At 47.4% G+C, this 20,868-nt stretch overlaps 1 protein-coding gene across 4 annotated transcripts in view; it reads right to left on the bottom strand.

The window, feature by feature from the left end:
• robo3 (roundabout, axon guidance receptor, homolog 3 (Drosophila)) overlaps positions 1-20,868 on the bottom strand; it is a 233,956-nt gene that overhangs the window by 50,698 nt on the left and 162,390 nt on the right. For all 4 annotated transcript variants that reach the window (XM_038297822.1, XM_038297823.1, XM_038297824.1 and 1 more), the window contains exon 2: positions 16,773-17,099. In XM_038297822.1, the coding sequence (XP_038153750.1) occupies positions 16,773-17,099 (327 nt within the window). The remainder of the gene's footprint in view (positions 1-16,772; positions 17,100-20,868) is intronic.

Here is a 20,868-nt window from a genome sequence, read left to right as displayed (position 1 = left end):
CAACCATCATCCAACCACTATCCAACCATCATCCAATCGCCATCCAACCATCATCCAACCACTATCCAACCATCATCCAACCACCAACCAACCATCATCCAACCACCAACCAACCATCATCCAACCGCCATCCAACCATCATCCAATCGCCATCCAACCATCATCCAACCACTATCCAACCATCATCCAACCACCAACCAACCATCATCCAACCACTATCCAACCATCATCCAACCGCCATCCAACCATCATCCAATCGCCATCCAACCATCATCCAACCACTATCCAACCACCAACCAACCATCATCCAATCGCCATCCAACCATCATCCAACCACTATCCAACCGCCATCCAACCATCATCCAACCACCAACCAACCATCATCCAACCACTATCCAACCACCAACCAACCATCATCCAATCGCCATCCAACCATCATCCAACCACTATCCAACCGCCATCCAACCATCATCCAACCACCAACCAACCATCATCCAACCACTATCCAACCACCAACCAACCATCATCCAATCGCCATCCAACCATCATCCAACCACTATCCAACCGCCATCCATCCATCCATCCATCCATCCATCCATCCATCCATCCATCCATCCATCCATCATCCATCCATCCATCCATCCATCCATCATCCATCCATCCATCCATCCATCCATCATCCATCATCCATCCATCCATCATCCATCCATCCATCCATCCATCCATCCATCATCCATCCATCCATCCATCCATCCATCCATCATCCATCCATCCATCATCCATCCATCCATCCATCCATCCATCCATCCATCCATCATCCATCCATCCATCCATCCATCCATCATCCATCCATCCATCATCCATCCATCCATCATCCATCCATCCATCCATCCATCCATCCATCATCCATCATCCATCATCCATCCATCCATCATCCATCCATCCATCCATCCATCCATCATCCATCCATCCATCCATCCATCATCCATCATCCATCCATCCATCATCCATCCATCCATCCATCCATCCATCCATCATCCATCATCCATCCATCCATCCATCCATCCATCCATCCATCCATCCATCCATCCATCCATCCATCATCCATCCATCCATCCATCCATCCATCATCCATCCATCCATCATCCATCCATCCATCATCCATCCATCCATCCATCCATCCATCCATCATCCATCATCCATCATCCATCCATCCATCATCCATCCATCCATCCATCCATCCATCATCCATCCATCCATCCATCCATCATCCATCCATCCATCCATCCATCCATCATCCATCCATCCATCATCCATCCATCCATCATCCATCCATCCATCCATCCATCCATCCATCCATCCATCCATCCATCCATCCATCCATCATCCATCATCCATCCATCCATCATCCATCCATCCATCCATCCATCCATCCATCATCCATCATCCATCCATCCATCCATCCATCCATCCATCCATCCATCATCCATCCATCCATCCATCCATCATCCATCCATCCATCCATCCATCCATCCATCCATCCATCCATCCATCCATCCATCCATCCATCCATCCATCATCCATCATCCATCCATCCATCATCCATCCATCCATCCATCCATCCATCCATCATCCATCATCCATCCATCCATCCATCCATCCATCCATCCATCATCCATCATCCATCCATCCATCATCCATCCATCCATCCATCCATCCATCCATCATCCATCATCCATCCATCCATCCATCCATCCATCCATCCATCCATCCATCATCCATCATCCATCCATCCATCATCCATCCATCCATCCATCCATCCATCCATCCATCCATCCATCCATCCATCCATCCATCCATCCATCCATCAGACCATATTCTAATAACCAAACAGTAAACTGATGGTTTAGGGCATAGAAATGTTCAAATGTTCCATGTGTAAAGAGAGATTTTCCGTATCTGAAACTAAATCTGAGTTTTTGTCCTTTTTGAACGTCTGAGAGTCAGATCCAACCTGACACGGTATAATATCTGTGGTCATTGTGAAAAAAGGAGGAGCTGATACAAACCTGGACATTAGAGGGAGAGTCATGCAGACATGTCAGGACCATCCATAACAGCAGTGGAAGCGTTTATAAAGGCCAGCATGGATTAATGCAGCGGGTTGTCTTTGCTGCCCCGTCTAAATGCTCTTCCATTGCTGAACCATGATCCTCGCTACAGAACGGCTGCATGTGGCTCTAGCCACACCCTCAAAGTGGCGGCCAATTAGTCTGAACATCTGGGGCGCTCTGTGTCCCACTGGCTGCTTCAATCTGGGAATGATATGCAGGACCACACCCTGACCTTTTCCATACCTCAGTATTCACAGCAGATTAACCAGAATCAAACTAAATTGACCAGGATGGTGTTTCTTCACGCAGCGTGAGGGTGGAAATGGGACAGCTGAGGGACCCCCAGGTTTGGATTAGCATGACGGGCCGGTTGGAGGGCCCCTGTCATGACCTGTCATCCAATATCCTGAAATCCTGGCTCCAGGGGAGCCTGATCATTTTCATTCTGCTCCTTCCAACCAGTGTTCACCACATCTGAGGAAGACTTTAAGTTTATTACATGCTCACAATTACCCATGGGGCCCTTTGGGGCCCAAATTAAGCAGGTGCACTTTGACCTTTCCTTTAAAGCCCTTCAACAAAGCCAGGATAATCTGCACCACTGGGGCTGAACTGGGCTCTTTAATGGGAGCAGCCAGCAGGTCTGAGATAAGGAGGGCTGAATGACCCGATCCGAGTTCTGATCCGATCCGAATTCTTACCCGATCCAAGTTCTGATAGATCCGAGTTGTTACCAGATCAGAGTTCTGACCCGATACGAGTTCTGAGCCAATCCGAGTTCTGACCCGATCCGAATTCTTACCCGATCCAAGTTTTGATAGATCCGAGTTATTACCAGATCAGAGTTCTGACCCGATCCGAGTTCTGACCCGATCCCAGTTCTGACCCGATCCGAGTTCTTACCCAATCCGAGTTCTGACCTGATCTGAGTTCTGACCCGATCCGAGTTCTTAGCCGATCAGAGTTCTGACCTGATCCGAGTTCTGACCCGATCCGAATTCTTACCCGATCCAAGTTTTGATAGATCCGAGTTATTACCAGATCAGAGTTCTGACCCGATCCGAGTTCTGACCCGATCCCAGTTCTGACCCGATCCGAGTTCTTACCCAATCCGAGTTCTGACCTGATCTGAGTTCTGACCCGATCCGAGTTCTTAGCCGATCAGAGTTCTGACCTGATCCGAGTTCTGACCCGATCCGAATTCTTACCCGATCCAAGTTTTGATAGATCCGAGTTATTACCAGATCAGAGTTCTGACCCGATCCGAGTTCTGACCCGATCCCAGTTCTGACCCGATCCGAGTTCTTACCCAATCCGAGTTCTGACCTGATCTGAGTTCTGACCCGATCCGAGTTCTTAGCCGATCAGAGTTCTGACCTGATCCGAGTTCTGACCCGATCCGAATTCTTACCCGATCCAAGTTTTGATAGATCCGAGTTCTTGCCAGAGCAGAGTTCTGACCTGATCTGAGATCTGACCCGATCCGAGTTCTGACCAGATCCAAATTCTGACCCGATCCGAGTTCTGACCCGATCCAAGTTCTTAGCCGATCAGAGTTCTGACCTGATCTGAGTTCTGACCCGATCCGAGTTCTTAGCCGATCAGAGTTCTGACCTGATCCCAGTTTTGACCAGATCAGAGTTCTGGCCTGATCCGAGTTCTTACCTGATCTGAGTTCCGACCTGATCCGAGTTCTTAGCCGATCAGAGTTCTGACCTGATCCCAGTTTTGACCAGATCAGAGTTCTGACCCGATCCCAGTTCTGACCCGATCCAAGTTCTGACCAGATCCGAGTTCTGGCCTGATCCGAGTTCTTACCCGATCCTAGTTCTGACCAGATCCGAGTTCTGACTAGATCCGAGTTCTGACTAGATCCGAGTTCTGACCAGATCCAAATTCTGACCCGATCCGAGTTCTGACCCGATCCGAGTTCTTAGCCGATCAGAGTTCTGACCTGATCCCAGTTCTGACCAGATCAGAGTTCTGGCCTGATCCCAGTTCTTACCCGATCCGAGTTCTGACTAGATCCGAGTTCTGACTAGATCTGAGTTCTTACCAGAGCAGAGTTCTGACCTGATCTGAGTTCTGAGCCAATCCGAGTTCTGACCCGATCCGAGTTCTGACCAGATCCAAATTCTGACCCGATCCGAGTTCTGACCCGATCCGAGTTCTTAGCCGATCAGAGTTCTGACCTGATCCCAGTTCTGACCAGATCAGAGTTCTGGCCTGATCCCAGTTCTTACCCGATCCGAGTTCTGACTAGATCCGAGTTCTGACTAGATCTGAGTTCTTAGCCGACCGGAGTTCTGAGCTGATCCAAGTTCTGGGCCGATCAGAGTTCTGACCTGATCCGAGTTCTGACTAGATCCGAGTTCTGACTAGATCCGAGTTCTGACCTGATCCAAGTTCTGACCAGATCAGAGTTCTGACCTGATCCGAGTTCTGACTAGATCCGAGTTCTGACTAGATCCGAGTTCTGACCCGATCCAAGTTCTGACCAGATCAGAGTTCTGACCTGATCCGAGTTCTGACTAGATCCGAGTTCTGACTAGATCCGAGTTCTTAGCCGACCGGAGTTCTGAGCTGATCCAAGTTCTGGGCCGACCGGAGTTCTGAGCTGATCCAAGTTCTGGGCCGACCGGAGTTCGCTGATCCAGCTTCTACCGCTTCTGGTTTCGCTCTTACTAACGATATACCAGGAAAACTGCTTTTATTGAATGTCATAAACGTAGCAGCATCATCAAAGCACTTTGATCAAACCTTTCATGTAAGGAAAGGGGAGGGGTTTGTGTCAATCAGTCATTTATTCAAACTATTTCTGTTTAATATTTAGAGCTGGGTGTGAAGGAGCAGCCAGGAAGACTGCAGAGCAGCAGCCTGAACAAACGCAGAAAATACGCTCCTCTTTTCACAGCCTCCTTCTCTCCTTTTGCTGCTTTACTAAAAAAAAAGATCTGATTCTGAAAATCTTTGAGTCTTTTAAAGTCAGCAGCAGCAACTTCCACACCGATGATTGTTGGTCATATGTTTGGAAAAGAGACGTTGACTGAAGGGAAACGTCAAGATTTAAAGGAAAAGTCAGATCAGCTGGGAATAATAAAAGGATCATTATTTATACCTAAAACTAATACGTTTACTGTGATTTAATGAATTTAGTGTTAATCAGAAAAAAAAAATAAAAATAATAATTTTCATAGCAGAGTCTGGGAGCGGCCATATTTGCCCAAATATAGTAACCCCTCCCTCCTGCCATCTTCCAGCAGTGACGTCACGGTGCGGTAAGCCTAGCGCCATTCTCCCCGCTTTACAAGCAGAATTAATGGGAACTACTAGACACATCTGCAATACGCAACATTTGGAAGAAGAATGTTTTCAAGATGACTTGGATAATAGCGCGTTGTGACAAACACCAGATACAGCACTGGGACTTGACCAACAGCCGATACCGCACCGTGACGTCACTAACCAGTAGGTGGCAGTAGTGTTCTTTGACAAACATGGATGTCTCCAGTAAAGCACATTCACATGAAAATTACTCTGAATTAAAAACACTGATCATTTATTGAACAGGATGGAATAATTTCAGATTTAAAGGACTTTCAGGAGTTTGAATTCTGAATATAAACAGACTTTTCCTTTCTTCCTTGCTGTTCTAGGAGAACTTTAAATCGTTTCCAGTCAAACTAGGAACAGTTGTGGTGTCTGGATGCGTTTGTGGATTCTTTCCCAGGACGTCAGTCTGACTGCAGAGAAGGAGCAATGGTCCCTTGGCTTGCAGAGCTCAGGGGCGATGGAGGGGGAGGAGCAGAGCGGCTCAGGCGCCGCTATGAGAGGCTGAGCTGAGCATCTGTCATTCTGTCAGCAGACATCTTGTCCTGAATGAAGCAATCTGCTGCGCTGTGAAAAACCCAGAGGCACTCGGAGGTTTTTTGCTCTTTTGCTCAAAGTCCAAACATCTTCTGAGCGTATTTCCAAACAGCCCCATCTCCTGTGTTCTCCTTAAAGGTGTTGCCTCCCTGCAGCAATATCTGACCCCCAGGGGCCCTCATCAGAAGCCACCTTCCATCAGCCACTCTCATTATCCAGAGAGGACCTCCTCTGATCCCTATCATACCACACAGGCCAGTGGTGAGTGCAGTAAGTGTGTGTGTGCTCTGGGTGCTGATGGGCGGCTCTGTGCAGCCAGTGGGAGGGGCGGTGGGGGGGTTTAAGCACCAACCTCCCACCCTGCTCTGCTAATGCAAACACACATATATGCTGCAGCAGCTGTGGCAGCAACTACCGCAAAACACAGACTGCATTGAATAGAGCGACTGTGAGCAACAAGCAGGCCGACTGTAACCCCCCCTCCCACACACACCCTCTAGAGAAGCCCTTTCTCTCTTATTGATTCATCAGGAACTCATCGGATGATGATTTAGTGAAGAATCATAACGAGAACAATAAGGTGGATCATTGGAGGACATCAATAAGCGTTTAAACGTCCCAGTCATACTGCTCCCACCAGTTCCACCAGTCCAACCAGTCCAACCGGTCCAACCAGTCCTGTTTATCTACGTCCAGACATGCGTCCTTCATCTTCTTTGTCCCCTCTCTGGTCCCCTGCCATTTAGGCCTCCACTGCCGCTCTGCTTAGACCTGTCAGCTGATCCCATTTAGCCGCCCACTCCCAACACATCCACTCACCCACACCTCAACCCACCCACCCACCCACTCAGCCCCACTCCCACCCTCCAGCCTCTCTGCTTCCACCAAACCTGGAAGCAGAAGGAGCTTCCATTCAAAACACAAACGCAAACAGAAAAGATTTCCATATAAAGCATTATTTATCCAACCCTGTGATCATCTCTACCTGAAGAACATGGAATCAATTTAGAGGCATGTTAACATCTAGCATTCTCTCCTAGTACAGAACCCAGTGTGTAATAATAACCATAACTTCCTGCCAGCAAAATTAGATCAGATGTTTCTTATAGGAAAGGTCTACGAACCTTCAGTGACCTTTAATGAAAATTAAACATTTTCAAGCTTCAATTACTTATGTTCAAAATATGATCGTCCACAGACTGATTTATTCCATTATTTCCAAGTTCACAGTTATGCTAAAACGGAATGCCAACAATTCTCTGTACTTCTTGACAAATACCTTCTCTGTCAGAAGTCAGCTTTGGGATGAGAGGATGTACGGCACGGTTATACTCCATCATTATGTTAACAAACGAGGTGAAGGTGGAAACTGTTAAAAGTCGCTAGGAAGAGGATATTTCTGAAGAGGTGTGATCAAAGGCCTTAAAAAGAGTTAATGGCAGCACATCCTGTGGAAGACCTGGATTAATCCAATTTAAGGCGGTGCATCGGCGGTGCAAGAGCATCGTCTCCACTGCTCCAGTGGAGACGATGCTCTTTCTGTGTTGGTAGAAAGATTTCCTCTTTCTACTAACATATGACGGTAGATGTGATAGATGTCATGCAGATGTAGCTTACCTGACACACATTTACACAATAACGGTCTTCAATGTATTGTCTGAGCTAACATCATATCTTTAGTTAGTCTAATGGCGCGTAGGCTAATTCTAATTAATTGGAAATCACACCCTCCACCAGCTGCAGCATGGTGGCTGCCAGATGTGATGATGTTCTTACACTGGGAGGAAATTTAATTCACCATACGAGGTTCTGACAGTATGGGGGCCTTTAATCTCATATTTTGATGCACTTGATACATGAGCAAAGTAGCATGCCTTAACCAATAACTGTATTTAGTAATATACCGGAGGAGCCAACCAACCCCAGGCAGTTCAGGTTACAGCCTGACATTTTGCTTCAGAGTTGATGTGAGTTTTATTCTTTCTGTAAAAGTCTATACTTTTGATTTGACACTGAGATTTCTATTCTATCCTTTTCTTTCTTCTATAACATTTGTGCTTATTTTACTATTCAGCTCCAGTCTGGGTGTGTTGGGGGTGGGGGGTTATGTGTTAGGGAAAAAAAGAAACGTTTTAACTATTCCTGTATATTTTCTACTTTTGTACTCTATCCCTCTCAATAAAAACAAGTAAAAAAGAAAACAGAAACATCATCCATCCATCCATCCATCCATCCATCATCCATCCGTCCATCCATCCGTCCATCCATCCATCATCCATCCATCCATCCATCCATCATCCATCCATCCATCCATCCATCATCCATCCATCCATCCGTCATCCATCATCTATCCATCCATTCATCCGTCCATCCATCCATCATCCATCATCTATCCATCCATTCATCCGTCCATCCATCCGTCATCCATCATCTATCCATCCATTCATCCGTCCATCCATCCATCATCCATCATCTATCATCCATTCATCCATCCATCCATCCATCCATCCATCATCTATCATCCATTCATCCATCCATCCATCCATCCATCATCCATCCATCCATCCATCCATCATCCATCCATCCATCCGTCATCCATCATCTATCCATCCATTCATCCGTCCATCCATCCATCCGTCATCCATCATCTATCCATCCATTCATCCGTCATCCATCATCTATCATCCATTCATCCATCCATCCATCCATCCATCATCCATCCATCCATCCATCATCCATCCATCCATCCGTCATCCATCATCTATCCATCCATCCATCCATCCATCCATCATCTATCCATCCATCCATCCGTCCATCATCCATCCATCCATCCATCCATCATCCATCCATCCATCCATCCATCATCCATCCATCCATCCATCCATCATCTATCCATCCATCCATCATCTATCCATCCAATCATCTATCCATCCATCCATCCGTCCATCCATCCATCATCTATCCATCCATCCATCCGTCCATCCATCCATCATCTATCCATCCATCCATCCATCATCCATCCATCCATCCATCCATCATCCATCCATCCATCCATCATCTATCCATCCATCCATCATCTATCCATCCATTCATCCATCCATCCATCCATCCACCCATCCATCATCTATCCATCCATCCATCCATCCATCCATCATCTATCCATCCATTCATCTATCCATCCATCCATCCATCCATCCATCCGTCGATCCATCCATCATCTATCCATCCATTCATCTATCCATCCATCCATCCATCCATCCGTCCATCCATCCATCATCTATCCATCCATTCATCCATCCATCCATCCATCCATCCATCATCCATCCATCCATCATCCATCCACCCATCCATCATCCATCCATCCATCATCTATCCATCCATCCATCCATCCATCCATCATCTATCCATCCATCCATCATCTATCCATCCATTCATCCATCCATCCATCCGTCCATCCATCCATCATCTATCCATCATCCATCCATTCATCCATCCATCCATCATCTATCCATCCATTCATCCATCCATCATCTATCCATCCATCCATCCATCCATCCATCATCCATCCATCCATCCATCCATCCATCCATCCATCCATCCATCCATCCATCCATCCATCATCTATCCATCCATCCATCCATCCATCCATCATCCATCCATCCATCCATCCATCCATCCATCCATCCATCCATCCATCCATCCATCCATCCATCCATCCATCCATCCATTATAATACACTCGGAGCTGAATTAGGCTTTTATCTTCACAGATAAATGGTGATCAGGTAATAAAATATTGTCCTCTTTTTTCTTCAGAAAGACCAACTAAATGAAAGGAGGTTGATAATGAGAGAAACTCTACTTGGTCTGAAAAATAAAACCTGTGCCTGTGAAGGTGTCTTTTTATAGCCTCATTAATGGCGGGCCTGACCCCGGCGCCCTGACCTGCCAGCCACACAGGCAGCGGTAGGATGGGGTTCAGGGCGGGCGATTAATGAGGAGCACAGAGAAACTGGAATGTACCGACCCGACTCCTAAGGCTGCGGCGGGACGTCACAGGAGGCGATCTCTGACTCACAAACAGCAGAGGGATCAGCCTGCTTTCGTGAGGGGCGGGGGTCTGTGTGGCCCACGCGTGCCTCTGCATCCATATTAGTAATGAATGCCCATAAATATGCTGCAGCAGAGCGATGGGGAGGACCGTGCTTACTTGGAGGTAAGCTACCGACTCGAATTCACGGGATGACTAGCTTCTCTTCTCAGTTCCTCTGAACATCATCCTGTTTGCTTCCATCTTGTTTATCAGGGTTATAAGCTCATTTTCAACCAGCCTCCCATAAAGGAGGCCAATAATTGGACTAAGGGTAGATCTGAGTTGTCCTCTATGTGATCAAAGATAGTTTGTCCGACAGTTTGTGACGCATTTTATGAACCACTGGAAGAAGGTTCCTTAGCAACCCTGTCTTGTTCCATTGGTAAAGTGTCTCACTTACCTCCTCAATTCAAGAAAAAAGCACTTATTTTAGGAGAAAATGGCTAAAGCACGGCATACGCTGTACGAGTTTTTGACCTTTTCGGACCAATTCTTGAGTCAGGCAAGATTTCTGTGGATCAAGTTTCATGCAGATTGCTCCCCGGGCGCTGCACAGTGGCAGCCCACTGTTCCCCAACGGGGATGGATTAAATGCAGAGAGTTCATTTATCCATTGTGAGATCAAAAAAAGTTCAATTTCAATTTTTATGGTGAGTGTCAGGTAGTATACAGGGAGATAGCAGGGGCGATCAGCCTCCAAATCAGGAATTTAAGATCGGGAGACGATCAAACATCTCCTGAGGTGATGGTGGGTAAATCCTGCTGTTGAAGCCCATTTACCAGAACATAGTGCAAGCAAGGGAGTTCTTCTTCTTTTTCTTCCAACCAGCTTCCTCTCTATGTTTTGTACTCAGCTGACTTTTCATGCTGTCTCTAAAGGAATGAAAGATTTTTTCCAACCACTAAGTTCACTTAGCTGATTGCTCCTTCCTGTGTTTCCAAAAAGGCCAAAGTAAATAACCCAGTCCTTCTTTTCACTGTAGACAAGCCATGATCTGCTTCTCTGTTCTCCATTTTTCATTTGGATGAAATAATAGCTGCATGAATCATGACAGCAGACAAGATAGAGGAGAGCAGGAGGCGGGGTTACCAATCTACTCGCTCTGGAGAGCAGAGTTCGCTGCTTTCAGATGTTGTCTCCAAAGTCTCCAGTAGCAGAAAAAAGTCTCTAGATTTGGCGCTAGGAGCTTTTTAGGAATCAAAGTGCTAGAGGGGTCTGAAAAGTGGCTAAATATAGCGACTAAAGCGCTAAGTTGGCAACACTGCTCTTTGCATGGTTTGTTTTCAAATGGTTTGCTGCTGTCTGTTTGGACCTTTCTGAACATGTGCAGCAAATGGACTGATCCAATATGGTGGACACTGAAGGGGGGGGGCTGAGACACACTTAATATTATCAGTGCTCTGATGGTGTTTTAGCCAAAGGATTTTCATCAAAAACATAATTAATGTGAACAAATAAGGAATCGTTGTATTAACCAGACATGGAAACAGAGTTTATGGGGCCCTATGCAGCTGCCTAGTATTGCCTAATGGTAAATCCCCCCCCAGGTTGTACTGGTAGTGGTAAACTGGAGGCTCTGGGTCAGGCCTACACATGAAAATGAGTCTAAACTATATCAGACGTTCAGTGAAACCCAAACTGTGTGTGATCTGTGATCGTTTATTCATGTCTTAATACTGTAAATCCCCCTCAGACCAAACTCAGCGGAGCTTTAGAGTTCTATCACAATTAAGACAAAACAGCATCTCTCTGCCTGAAAGGAGCCGTAAGAACCCGAAGGACAGGGGGACGTCCTTCAGAGCGGCAGCAGGATTACTGCCGCAAACGTCCAGACGGTCAAACGTCCTTGAGCAAAACGATGATTTGTTTCTGATGGGAGGCTGAGTGGCCGACCCTGACGGCCGCAGCCTCAGACCCATTGAGGAGAAACAGAAAACATTTTCTGAGCTCGGATCAATAAAATCACATTTTCAAAAAGCGCTGAATGTGATTTATTCTCTGCCCTCGGCCTCTTAATCTGTATAGATGATAGAGAGCGCAGGCTGGGGACCGCCAAGGACGAACGATCCGTTAGGAGGCGTGCAGCCAAGGAGAGCGGCCGTCAGATCCATGGCTTTCATGACGCTACCTATTTATCTCTTTATGGATTCATTCCTTTGATGATGAAGGAGGAGGGGACTGATTATGTTTTATTGGTTCTTCTATATCAGGGATTGTATTCCTGCCCTTCCTCCTGAAACATAAGGGCCGGGTCACAATCCTCCCAGAGCTGCTTCTCAAAAGCATGAATAAAATATCAGACGGAGGTATTTAGGCCTGACTGAGCGAACAGCAAAGGAAAACAGCTCCTGAAGGCCGTCAGAAGGTGAGGAAGGGAGGAGTTTTCACCTGTTGCCTATTAACTGAGCAATATTCTTCCTGCTTTGGAGGCAGAGAAGCACACAGCTGGTCTGAAAGCTGGGAAAGGCGCTGAACCCACAACCCTTCACCTTCCTCTGCCCAGTAACTCCCAGCATGGGACCCTCAGGGTCCCCACGACAATGGCTGGAGCTCCTGTGTGTGGTCGGCTAATAAAGCAATTGTCTGAGCCTGAAAAGAGGATTACTTTAATCTAGTAATGGCTGATGGGGTGCAGCCTTTGGCCGCGTGGCAACAGGGTCACGTCGAATTGCTAAGGGGCCCATTGTAAGGCAAATCAAGCCCTCACCCCCAGGACCCTGTCCTGTCACCCCTACCTCTGTGCCCCCCCCAGCTCTACTGTAGCTCACCCATCTGGAAACCAGGAACACTTTCCACTCCTGGGGTGGAACTGGGCGGACAATGGCTGCCCCCAGCCAGCGGGGGTTAATGATTGACCACCACACGGGGCGGGTGGCAGGGACCACCGGCTGCAATCCCACTCCCACAATGCCACAGTTCAAGTCAGGTATCATCATTAACCTTTAAGTCATTCTGCTTTGCAAAGTGTCTCCAGTTCAGCCAGAGGGACAGATCAGGTCTATTCCAAGTAGGACCAGGACCGACTAGGACAGACCACCCATATCTGCTTCCTTCCTTCCTTGTTTAATGGATGAGAACCTTTGGTTCCTGAATGAACACAGGCGCCTTTCCTTTTATTTTTCTCCCTCAGAAGCAGTTTCACTGTTTGCTTCCTGCCCTCGTCCACCTTTCCTGCAGCTCTGCGCCGCTGCGGAGTGAAGAAGGTGAAACGTCCTTCTGACATCAGGGCTTTTGTGTGCAGACGAGCCGGTCCGTCAGCTGACCTCTGGTCCTCTGTCCTCTGGGAGTCAAAAAGCCAAACATGCCTTCGTACTGCAGGAAAACGGTCCGCTTGGAGCCGGAACACTGGATCAGGGAATCACAGACGCACTGAAAGCTCCCCGAAAACACAGGGAGAGTCTGAGTTTAGGGGAGAGAATGATGAAATCCAACGCCTGTGTTAATAGTTGGGTTCAAAGGGCTGCTGGTTGCTGAATGAACAGCTGCCTTTTCTCTCAGTAGGAGGGAAGCGCTGGAGCTCCAGAAAGAGAGAAGCAACATTTCCAATTTTCCAAACCGGTCAACAAACTACAGAAACAGACGGATCCTGGAGCAGAATTGCATTTAGCTCCACCTGAACGCCTCAAGCCCCCCGTCGCAGAGGGTCTGCATCCAGATTGAATCTTAAGAAGGAATGAATCATGTGCAAATACATGGGAGCAGAAATCAATGATGATTTCACACAACGGTAAAACCTGAAATGCCTCAAACAGCTGGTTAGATTGTGATGCGTCATCCTGACAGACGAAGGGTTCGCTCCACAAACATTAAACATCCACCTGAAGAACGGACAGAAGGGAAGGAAAACGCGTCACTCTAACAACCCGACCCAGAAACCTTCAGAGTCGGCGAGACGGTCGACAATCACAAACACACAGCAGCAAGATGGCTCCTAACAACCGCGGCGGCTGTGGCTCCACAACCCGCGGAGAGAGAGTGAGACATCCAGCGGATAACAGGAAGGCCGAGGTGTTCCGGTCAGATCGCTGTTCTTTATCCCTCTGATCGTTGGAACTGTCTGTTATGGATCTCTCTGAAACTTCTGGAAATCTCAGAGTTCGGGGAGGAACGTATGAAGAATACACGGTTTAAGCAACGCTAGCTATGCTAACGACAGAATAGATACCAGTTTTCTGCTCCTAACTGAACTTCTGTGTGTAAAAAATGTGTAAATCCCTTTAAGGTCCCACAGTGGGAAATAAACATCTAACCCATCCCCATGGGGTGCAGTGGGCTGCCATTGTGCGGCGCCCGGGGGAGCAGCGTGAGGGTTAGGGGTCTTGCTCAGGGACCCAGAGTGGCAGTCTGTGGGAGTGGGGCTTGAACTTGGAACCTCTGGGATCCCAACAGTAACAGAACTGATGAATGAGTCAAAGCAGGAATCACGTTTCATGAGTTTTACGAAGGTGATATTCTGATGGGGAGAATCCCATCAATTCATTTGAGACCGGATATCAGCGCTGAGGCCTTCATGGCGTTCTCTCTCCATCAGACGCCATCAGCTCCTGTCGGCGGAGCAGGACGACCACAGCTGAATGAAAGATGCTGCTCTGCTCATTGTTCTCCTCCCTGTTTGAAAGGATGCAGCAGCAAACAGACAGGAGGGATAGAAGCTCCTCATCGGGATGCAGAGACACAGCCTGACCACGGAGCTGCAGTTATTCCTCTCTGAGCCTCTGAGACGTCAAACAGACACTGTTTGAAATGAACCATTTTCTCTACTTACGCTTTAAAATGCTAACTTATCATCTTTAGTGTCATTTTCCCTGCATGCCAGATGTAAAGTGGTCATTAAAAACCCAGTATCAGACTCTTCAGGAACTCTTCAATGATTTGAAATGTGTCTGATGAAGCAGGATGGTGAGCTGCTGAATGTTCCTCAGAGGAGCGGCTCAGAGCGTGGCGTCCTGCAGACGATCAGCAGCGATGCAAACAAGCACAGAGCGATGCTACACAGCTGACATTTAACCAACAAACTAACGGATCCTCTCTGACGCAGCGGATCGTCTCATTCTGCTCCCGTCGTCAGTCACTGATGCGTCTCCAGCAGAGCCTCGGCTCCCAGGAGACGATCCTGATTCTGGGAACTGGACTTCCTAGAACTTTCAGCTGCAGAACTTTCTGAGTATGACTGCACAGTTGGAGCCAATCAGGGGCCTTCCCTGATTCCTGATTGGCTCCTCTGTCGTTACAGAGAATGGATCTTACAGCTTTTGTCTCAGAGCCCACTATACCCCCACCCACACCCCCCACCCAACACACACACACACACAGAGGCCTTTGTTTGGTCTGATTAATTCCTGGATCCTCTGGAGGGAAGTCTGCCCCGTGTGCGTCTGGCTGGATGGCCGACGGGGGAGGGCGTCTCCCCAACCATCTGATCCCCCCTTTTAAAACCAAGATGGCCACTGGCTGCGTCTGTAACACGGCCAGGACCTGGAATCCCATTAGTGAGACGTGAACTGACTTTCGGATGTGTGCCTCAGCAGACAGTGTGAGGAGGAGAACCGGATTATCCGATGGGTCAGTGAAGGCCACACAGAGCTGATCAACAACATCGGGGGCCTCCACCCAAAACACTGGGTGATGGTGGGCGTGCAAGAGCCGCTGCTGGTTTCCAGTCTGAGGAGCTTAACATCCATCCAACGAATGGGGGGGGGGGGTTGATGGCAGCCATGTTCAGCTGTTTCTGTCAGTCTGGAAAAGTTGGACCGGACCGTATCCCCCCCCCCTCACCTGCTTAGGAGGACAGCTGCCCTCCTGATCCTCCTCCTCCCCAGAAACATCCATAAAAGCTCCTAAAGGTTATCCCCCCCAGCAGCCAGTAACAGCAGACAGAGCTGCTGATGGACTTAAGGTCTGGTTTCCCAGGATCCTATAATCCTGGTTATATTTTTGATTGATGCCAAGTTTGAAGTGTGTTGACAGCGTGTCTTCAGGGTTACACACAGTTCACCTGTGAGTGATCCCCAAAGACCAGCCGTGAACAGACCGTCGCACGGAGCTACAAACCAGCGTCCTGCGCGGTGTCTGGGATAGTGTCGAGGTGTGCCAGGCGTTGTGGACGGCACTACAGCCAGAGTTTCTGCCAGTACCCACACCAGCCATGTGAGAAAACATCATGGCTGACTACTGGAGATTGGGGAACTGAAATTGACCAATCACAGGCCTCCTGTCTGAGGTCACCTACAATTTTGGGGAGGTACACCAGAGTGTCTGTAGAAGGGTAGGGGGGCTTATCTGCATTAATTTGCTGGACACCAACCCAAAACAGAGACGGAACCAGGTCTTCAGGCTCGGCCTCCAACCAGACAGCCGAGACAGTGGGCCGCATCGTGACGGCGGGCCGCAGAGTAACAGCGTCACATCATCACCTGGGAACCAGATCTGTGATTTCAATTCTTTCTTACTGCAAACGCCTCCAGATATTTGACACCCTGTATGGAGCAGCTCTCCCCCTTATCTTTCCCTCACTACTAGCAAACCTTCCCTCCATTCTTCCTCCTCACTCTGGGAGATTTTTCTGTTCTGGGAATCAGAGCAGCCTGCAAAGCGTGAAACCAAAATATGGAGGCGTTGGGTCGATACTCATCCTTAATCCATAGTCTTTTCTCCTGCTGACGCTCTCAGCCTAGCAGCTAAGCTCCGCCATCACTCACTTGCCACCTCCAGCGACGCGTTGCGACTGACGGCTTCGCCCAGGTAGTTGCGGGCCACGCACACGTAAACGCCTTCGTCCGGTTTGCTCCTCCTGCCGTGCACGATTCGCAGGAAGAAGAGCGACCCGCTGGGCAGCAGCATGCGGTGGGATCGAGGGTCCTCCCGGTCCGTCTCCACGCGCTCGCCATCTTTGTACCACTCCACCGTGGGCGTGGGCCGCCCCTCGGCCTTACAGTTCAGAGTGGCCGGTTCTCCTTTGGACACGATCAGGTCAGATGGATGCTCGATGATCCGAGGAGCGGCGTCCTCCAGCCTGGGACGAGATCCTGAGGGGAAACAGAGAAGCAGAGGTTCGCTTTGAATTATGGGAGAAATGACATGCAGGCGGATGCAGGTTTCTGTAGAGATCCTGTTTCTGGTTTGGAGAAGGAGCTTAATCCTAAAAACAGGATGCCAAGATGCCAGATTGTATTTCATGCTCTGAAATATCTGTGTATCATCTGTTCCTTCATTATTCAAATTAAAACCAAAAATTAAAAATGCAAAAATACACTTGTTTTCTTACTATTTGTTTCCAAAACAAAAAAGAAAAAAACAGATAATGAGCCATTTTCCCATTTTGTGCACAAAATCCAATATGGAAAAAATGAATAAAGCTCATTATTGTTAGGACTCCAGTCTGTGTTTTTGTGTGTTTGTCTTCCTTCCTCCACCAGGCGGCGCCTGGTTCTGATTCTCCTCCTCACACACCTGCAACGGGTTACCTCGTTAACGGAGGATTCTTAAGCTGCTGACTGCCACTACCTCAAGCCAGAGTGTTTGCCAGTTTTGGGTACTCTAGCCAGTTTTGCTGAGTCAAACTGAGTTTTTGTCAACCTGATTCCTAACGTTGTTATTTTTGTCTTTGCCTCTCGGCAGGAAATCATCCTGCAAACTGGGTTTTTCGGACCTTCTCTCCCTGGAAGGATCAACTGAGCTTCAAACTGAGCTGAGAAAACAAACCGGAGGTTTGGATCCACTTTTCCCTGAGGGAACATTTGAGATTCACACTGAGCAAGGGATTCATCTGCACAACAGTCCGTTCACGTACCGCAGGAAATCTGAGTGGCAGTCAGTCTTTCTCTGTTCATCTACAAGCAATCGCATTCTGGGTAACCCTGTCTGCCCTCCTCCGTATGAGACAAACACTGGAACACATTCCTCACCTACTGGAGTCTAAGAGTAAACCTAATCTCTGGAAACGGCAGTCTGCCAACCTTTTCTCCTCTTCAAGTTCGAGAATCAATTCTCCCACTGAACCTGAACTAACCCCAGTGTCTTCCCCTCACCTTTCAGTTCCGGTTGAGCAGTGTTCAGAGCAACACTGGAACCTCCACAAAACTTCTCAATAAACCTGTTAAACCTTTTCCCTTGTCTCTCTGGACTGGTTTATCTGCATGTGGGTCCGAACTCTTCATAAAATCATGACAATTATCCCTTTTTTTCCTTTTTTTTAAATCTCAAGCAAGTTGAATGACCCCGATATGATCTGGTTCACGTAAAGTTTCTACTTTAGTCGGCCTCAGGCAATACGCCTCGCCCAGAACCCAGTCTCTGGAAGGGATAGTTTTATATTCAAACCAATTAAATTCCCTAAGCTACATAAAAGGTTTTCTTTTCTTAATGAAGGTGGATCTACTTTCCAACAAAGTTAAAAAAGTTTAAAATCAATCCACTGGACTTTGTTTCCAAGTTTGAAGACGTTTCTCTTCCATCCAGGAAGCTTTTTCAATTCAAAATGTCAGAAATAGCGTTGAGTTCCAGGTTTTATCCAGCAGCCCAACAAAGCCTGGTTTTAGTTTAGAAAACATGCAAATAGAAACGGATGAATGGGTCCCCCCCTTTGCAATAGGGGTCGTTGTTGGCCTGGTTTTTGTTGTTTTCTAACTTTTTTGGAATGACTATGATCTGGAACACTGAAAATCTTCACCAACGTTGATCAACTTTCCTTCTTGAACTACAGATAACTGCAGGTTAGAAGAGAAGCAGCTGCAGCATGAAGGAAACTGTCTGATTATTCATGAGGAACGCTGCCATCATGGTTCTGAAAGTTTTTCTAAAATCCCTGAATATTCCCAGGATTTTCATCCGAAAATGCCTAAAAAGGCCTCTCCAAATTCAAACCTCTATAGCTCTTGAGCCACATGGAGTATAAATAAAGTTCTGGGCTCCATGTAAACTCTCTAGTTTCTGCTGTGGATGTGGTATGCTTCATAAAACAGCTCTGGATATTAAAAAAAACTATTATCGCCTGGATTTTCTATGTAGGAAATGATTAATAATATTACTCCAGCAGGCCAGGAATGAACAATTTCACACAACAGACACACTGTCTTATATCCTGGCAAGCAGCCTTTCAAATGTTATTGGAATATCTGCAAAAATAGCCGTTATATAAGTGCTCAACATAGAAACATCAGTGAGAGCTCTTTGGAAAGAAAACACTTAGAGGAAACAGACTAAACTGTGCATCTTTGCTCATTGGAAAGCGGAGAACCAGAACCTTCTGAGGATATGCAGACATGCTATTTTGACATTGTAATACCCATATGTACAGGCGCTGAATGTTCTAAAGCCCCCCTGGGTCACGGGGGGGTTCGTGTGAACTTTAAATAAAATCCTTTGCTAAATGTTTTCAGGTACAGTTAAATCAAATTGGGCAACGAAAGCAAACCAGAGGAAATCTGCAGAGGTGCTGATCATTTCCCACAGAACAACAACATCTATGTTCATCTGCAGCAAACAATTAGTCTGGGAAAAGTCTATTTTTCTGTTAATGTTTTCATCCTGGTTTAAAGGATCAACCTAACAGACAGCCTCTGATCAGGCAGCAGTCAGAAATCCTCCTCAGCTTCGAGACGATGAAGATCTCCCCTTTAAGGGCTTCTCTGATGATGGGGATACTAAGAACAGTCTGATGGCCTTCCTTCAATGCAATTATCCTCACAAAGATGGAGAAATGGGATGAAATGAACGGAAATGGTGCAGAGGCTCTGCACTTTCTGAGAGAGGGAGTAGAAATAAGAGCTGAGCTTTAGCCTGATGCAGCCTGAGCGCCACTGAAAGCTTCTCTGTTTCTGCAAATAAAACATTTTTACTGCATCATTGGTTAAACTTCTAGAGAAGAAAACCAAAACAACCTATTCCTTTAAATAAACCATGTAGATCTGATCAGCTTCCAGAAACTAAGCTAATCGCCACCAGATGCTGACTAATCTGAGGAAGAGTTGATTTTAAACTGATGGGTTAGTGCTTTAAAAAAAGCAATGAAAGAAAAAAAGATAAACAGTGATTCAGCTGCTAGAATGGAAAATGCTTTTGCACCATAACTACACGGCTCTGTGCTGTGCTGAAAGCTGTTCAGATGCACAACACGTGATTCTACACTGCATAAACCTTCTGAAAATGAAAAATTTACAGTAGCAGCCATTCAGTATGGCCCCTGCCACTCAAACGCCAGCTGATTAGCAGCCCACCCCCCTGCAACTCCCAGCTAGATCCTCTCTAACTTCCAGCCAATGCCCTCCTGGCCGTGCATAACTTTTTACTCTGGCTCCATCCTTTCACTGAATTACAGCGTCTGACCAGGAGATGGCGCTTCTCTTTAGATCTAAATGTCAACAAATCATGACAGAAAGGAACTGTAGGGGACCAGCCAAGGACCAGACAAGGACCAGCCAAGGACCAGCCAAGGACCGGCCAAGGACCGGCCAAGGACCAGCCAAGGACCGACCAAGGACCAGCCAAAGACCAGCCAAGAACCAGCCAAAGACCAGCCAAGGACCAACCAAGGACCAGCCAAGGACCAGCCAATGACCAACCAAGGACCAACCAAGGACCAGCCAAGAACCAGCCAAAGACCAGCCAAGGACCAACCAAGGACCAGCCAAGGACCAACCAAAGACCAGCCAAGGACCGGCCAAGTACCAGCCAAGGACCAGCCAAGAACCAGCCAAAGACCAGCCAAGGACCAACCAAGGACCAGCCAAGGACCAACCAAAGACCAGCCAAGGACCGGCCAAGTACCAGCCAAGGACCAGCCAAGAACCAGCCAAA

This window comes from Cyprinodon tularosa, unplaced genomic scaffold (genome assembly GCF_016077235.1).
Source record: "Cyprinodon tularosa strain WSP-4 unplaced genomic scaffold, ASM1607723v1 ctg399, whole genome shotgun sequence".
Classification (NCBI taxonomy): domain Eukaryota; kingdom Metazoa; phylum Chordata; class Actinopteri; order Cyprinodontiformes; family Cyprinodontidae; genus Cyprinodon; species Cyprinodon tularosa.
Note: the sequence above shows the minus strand (reverse complement) of the source record. Positions and strands in the feature narration are given on the sequence as shown.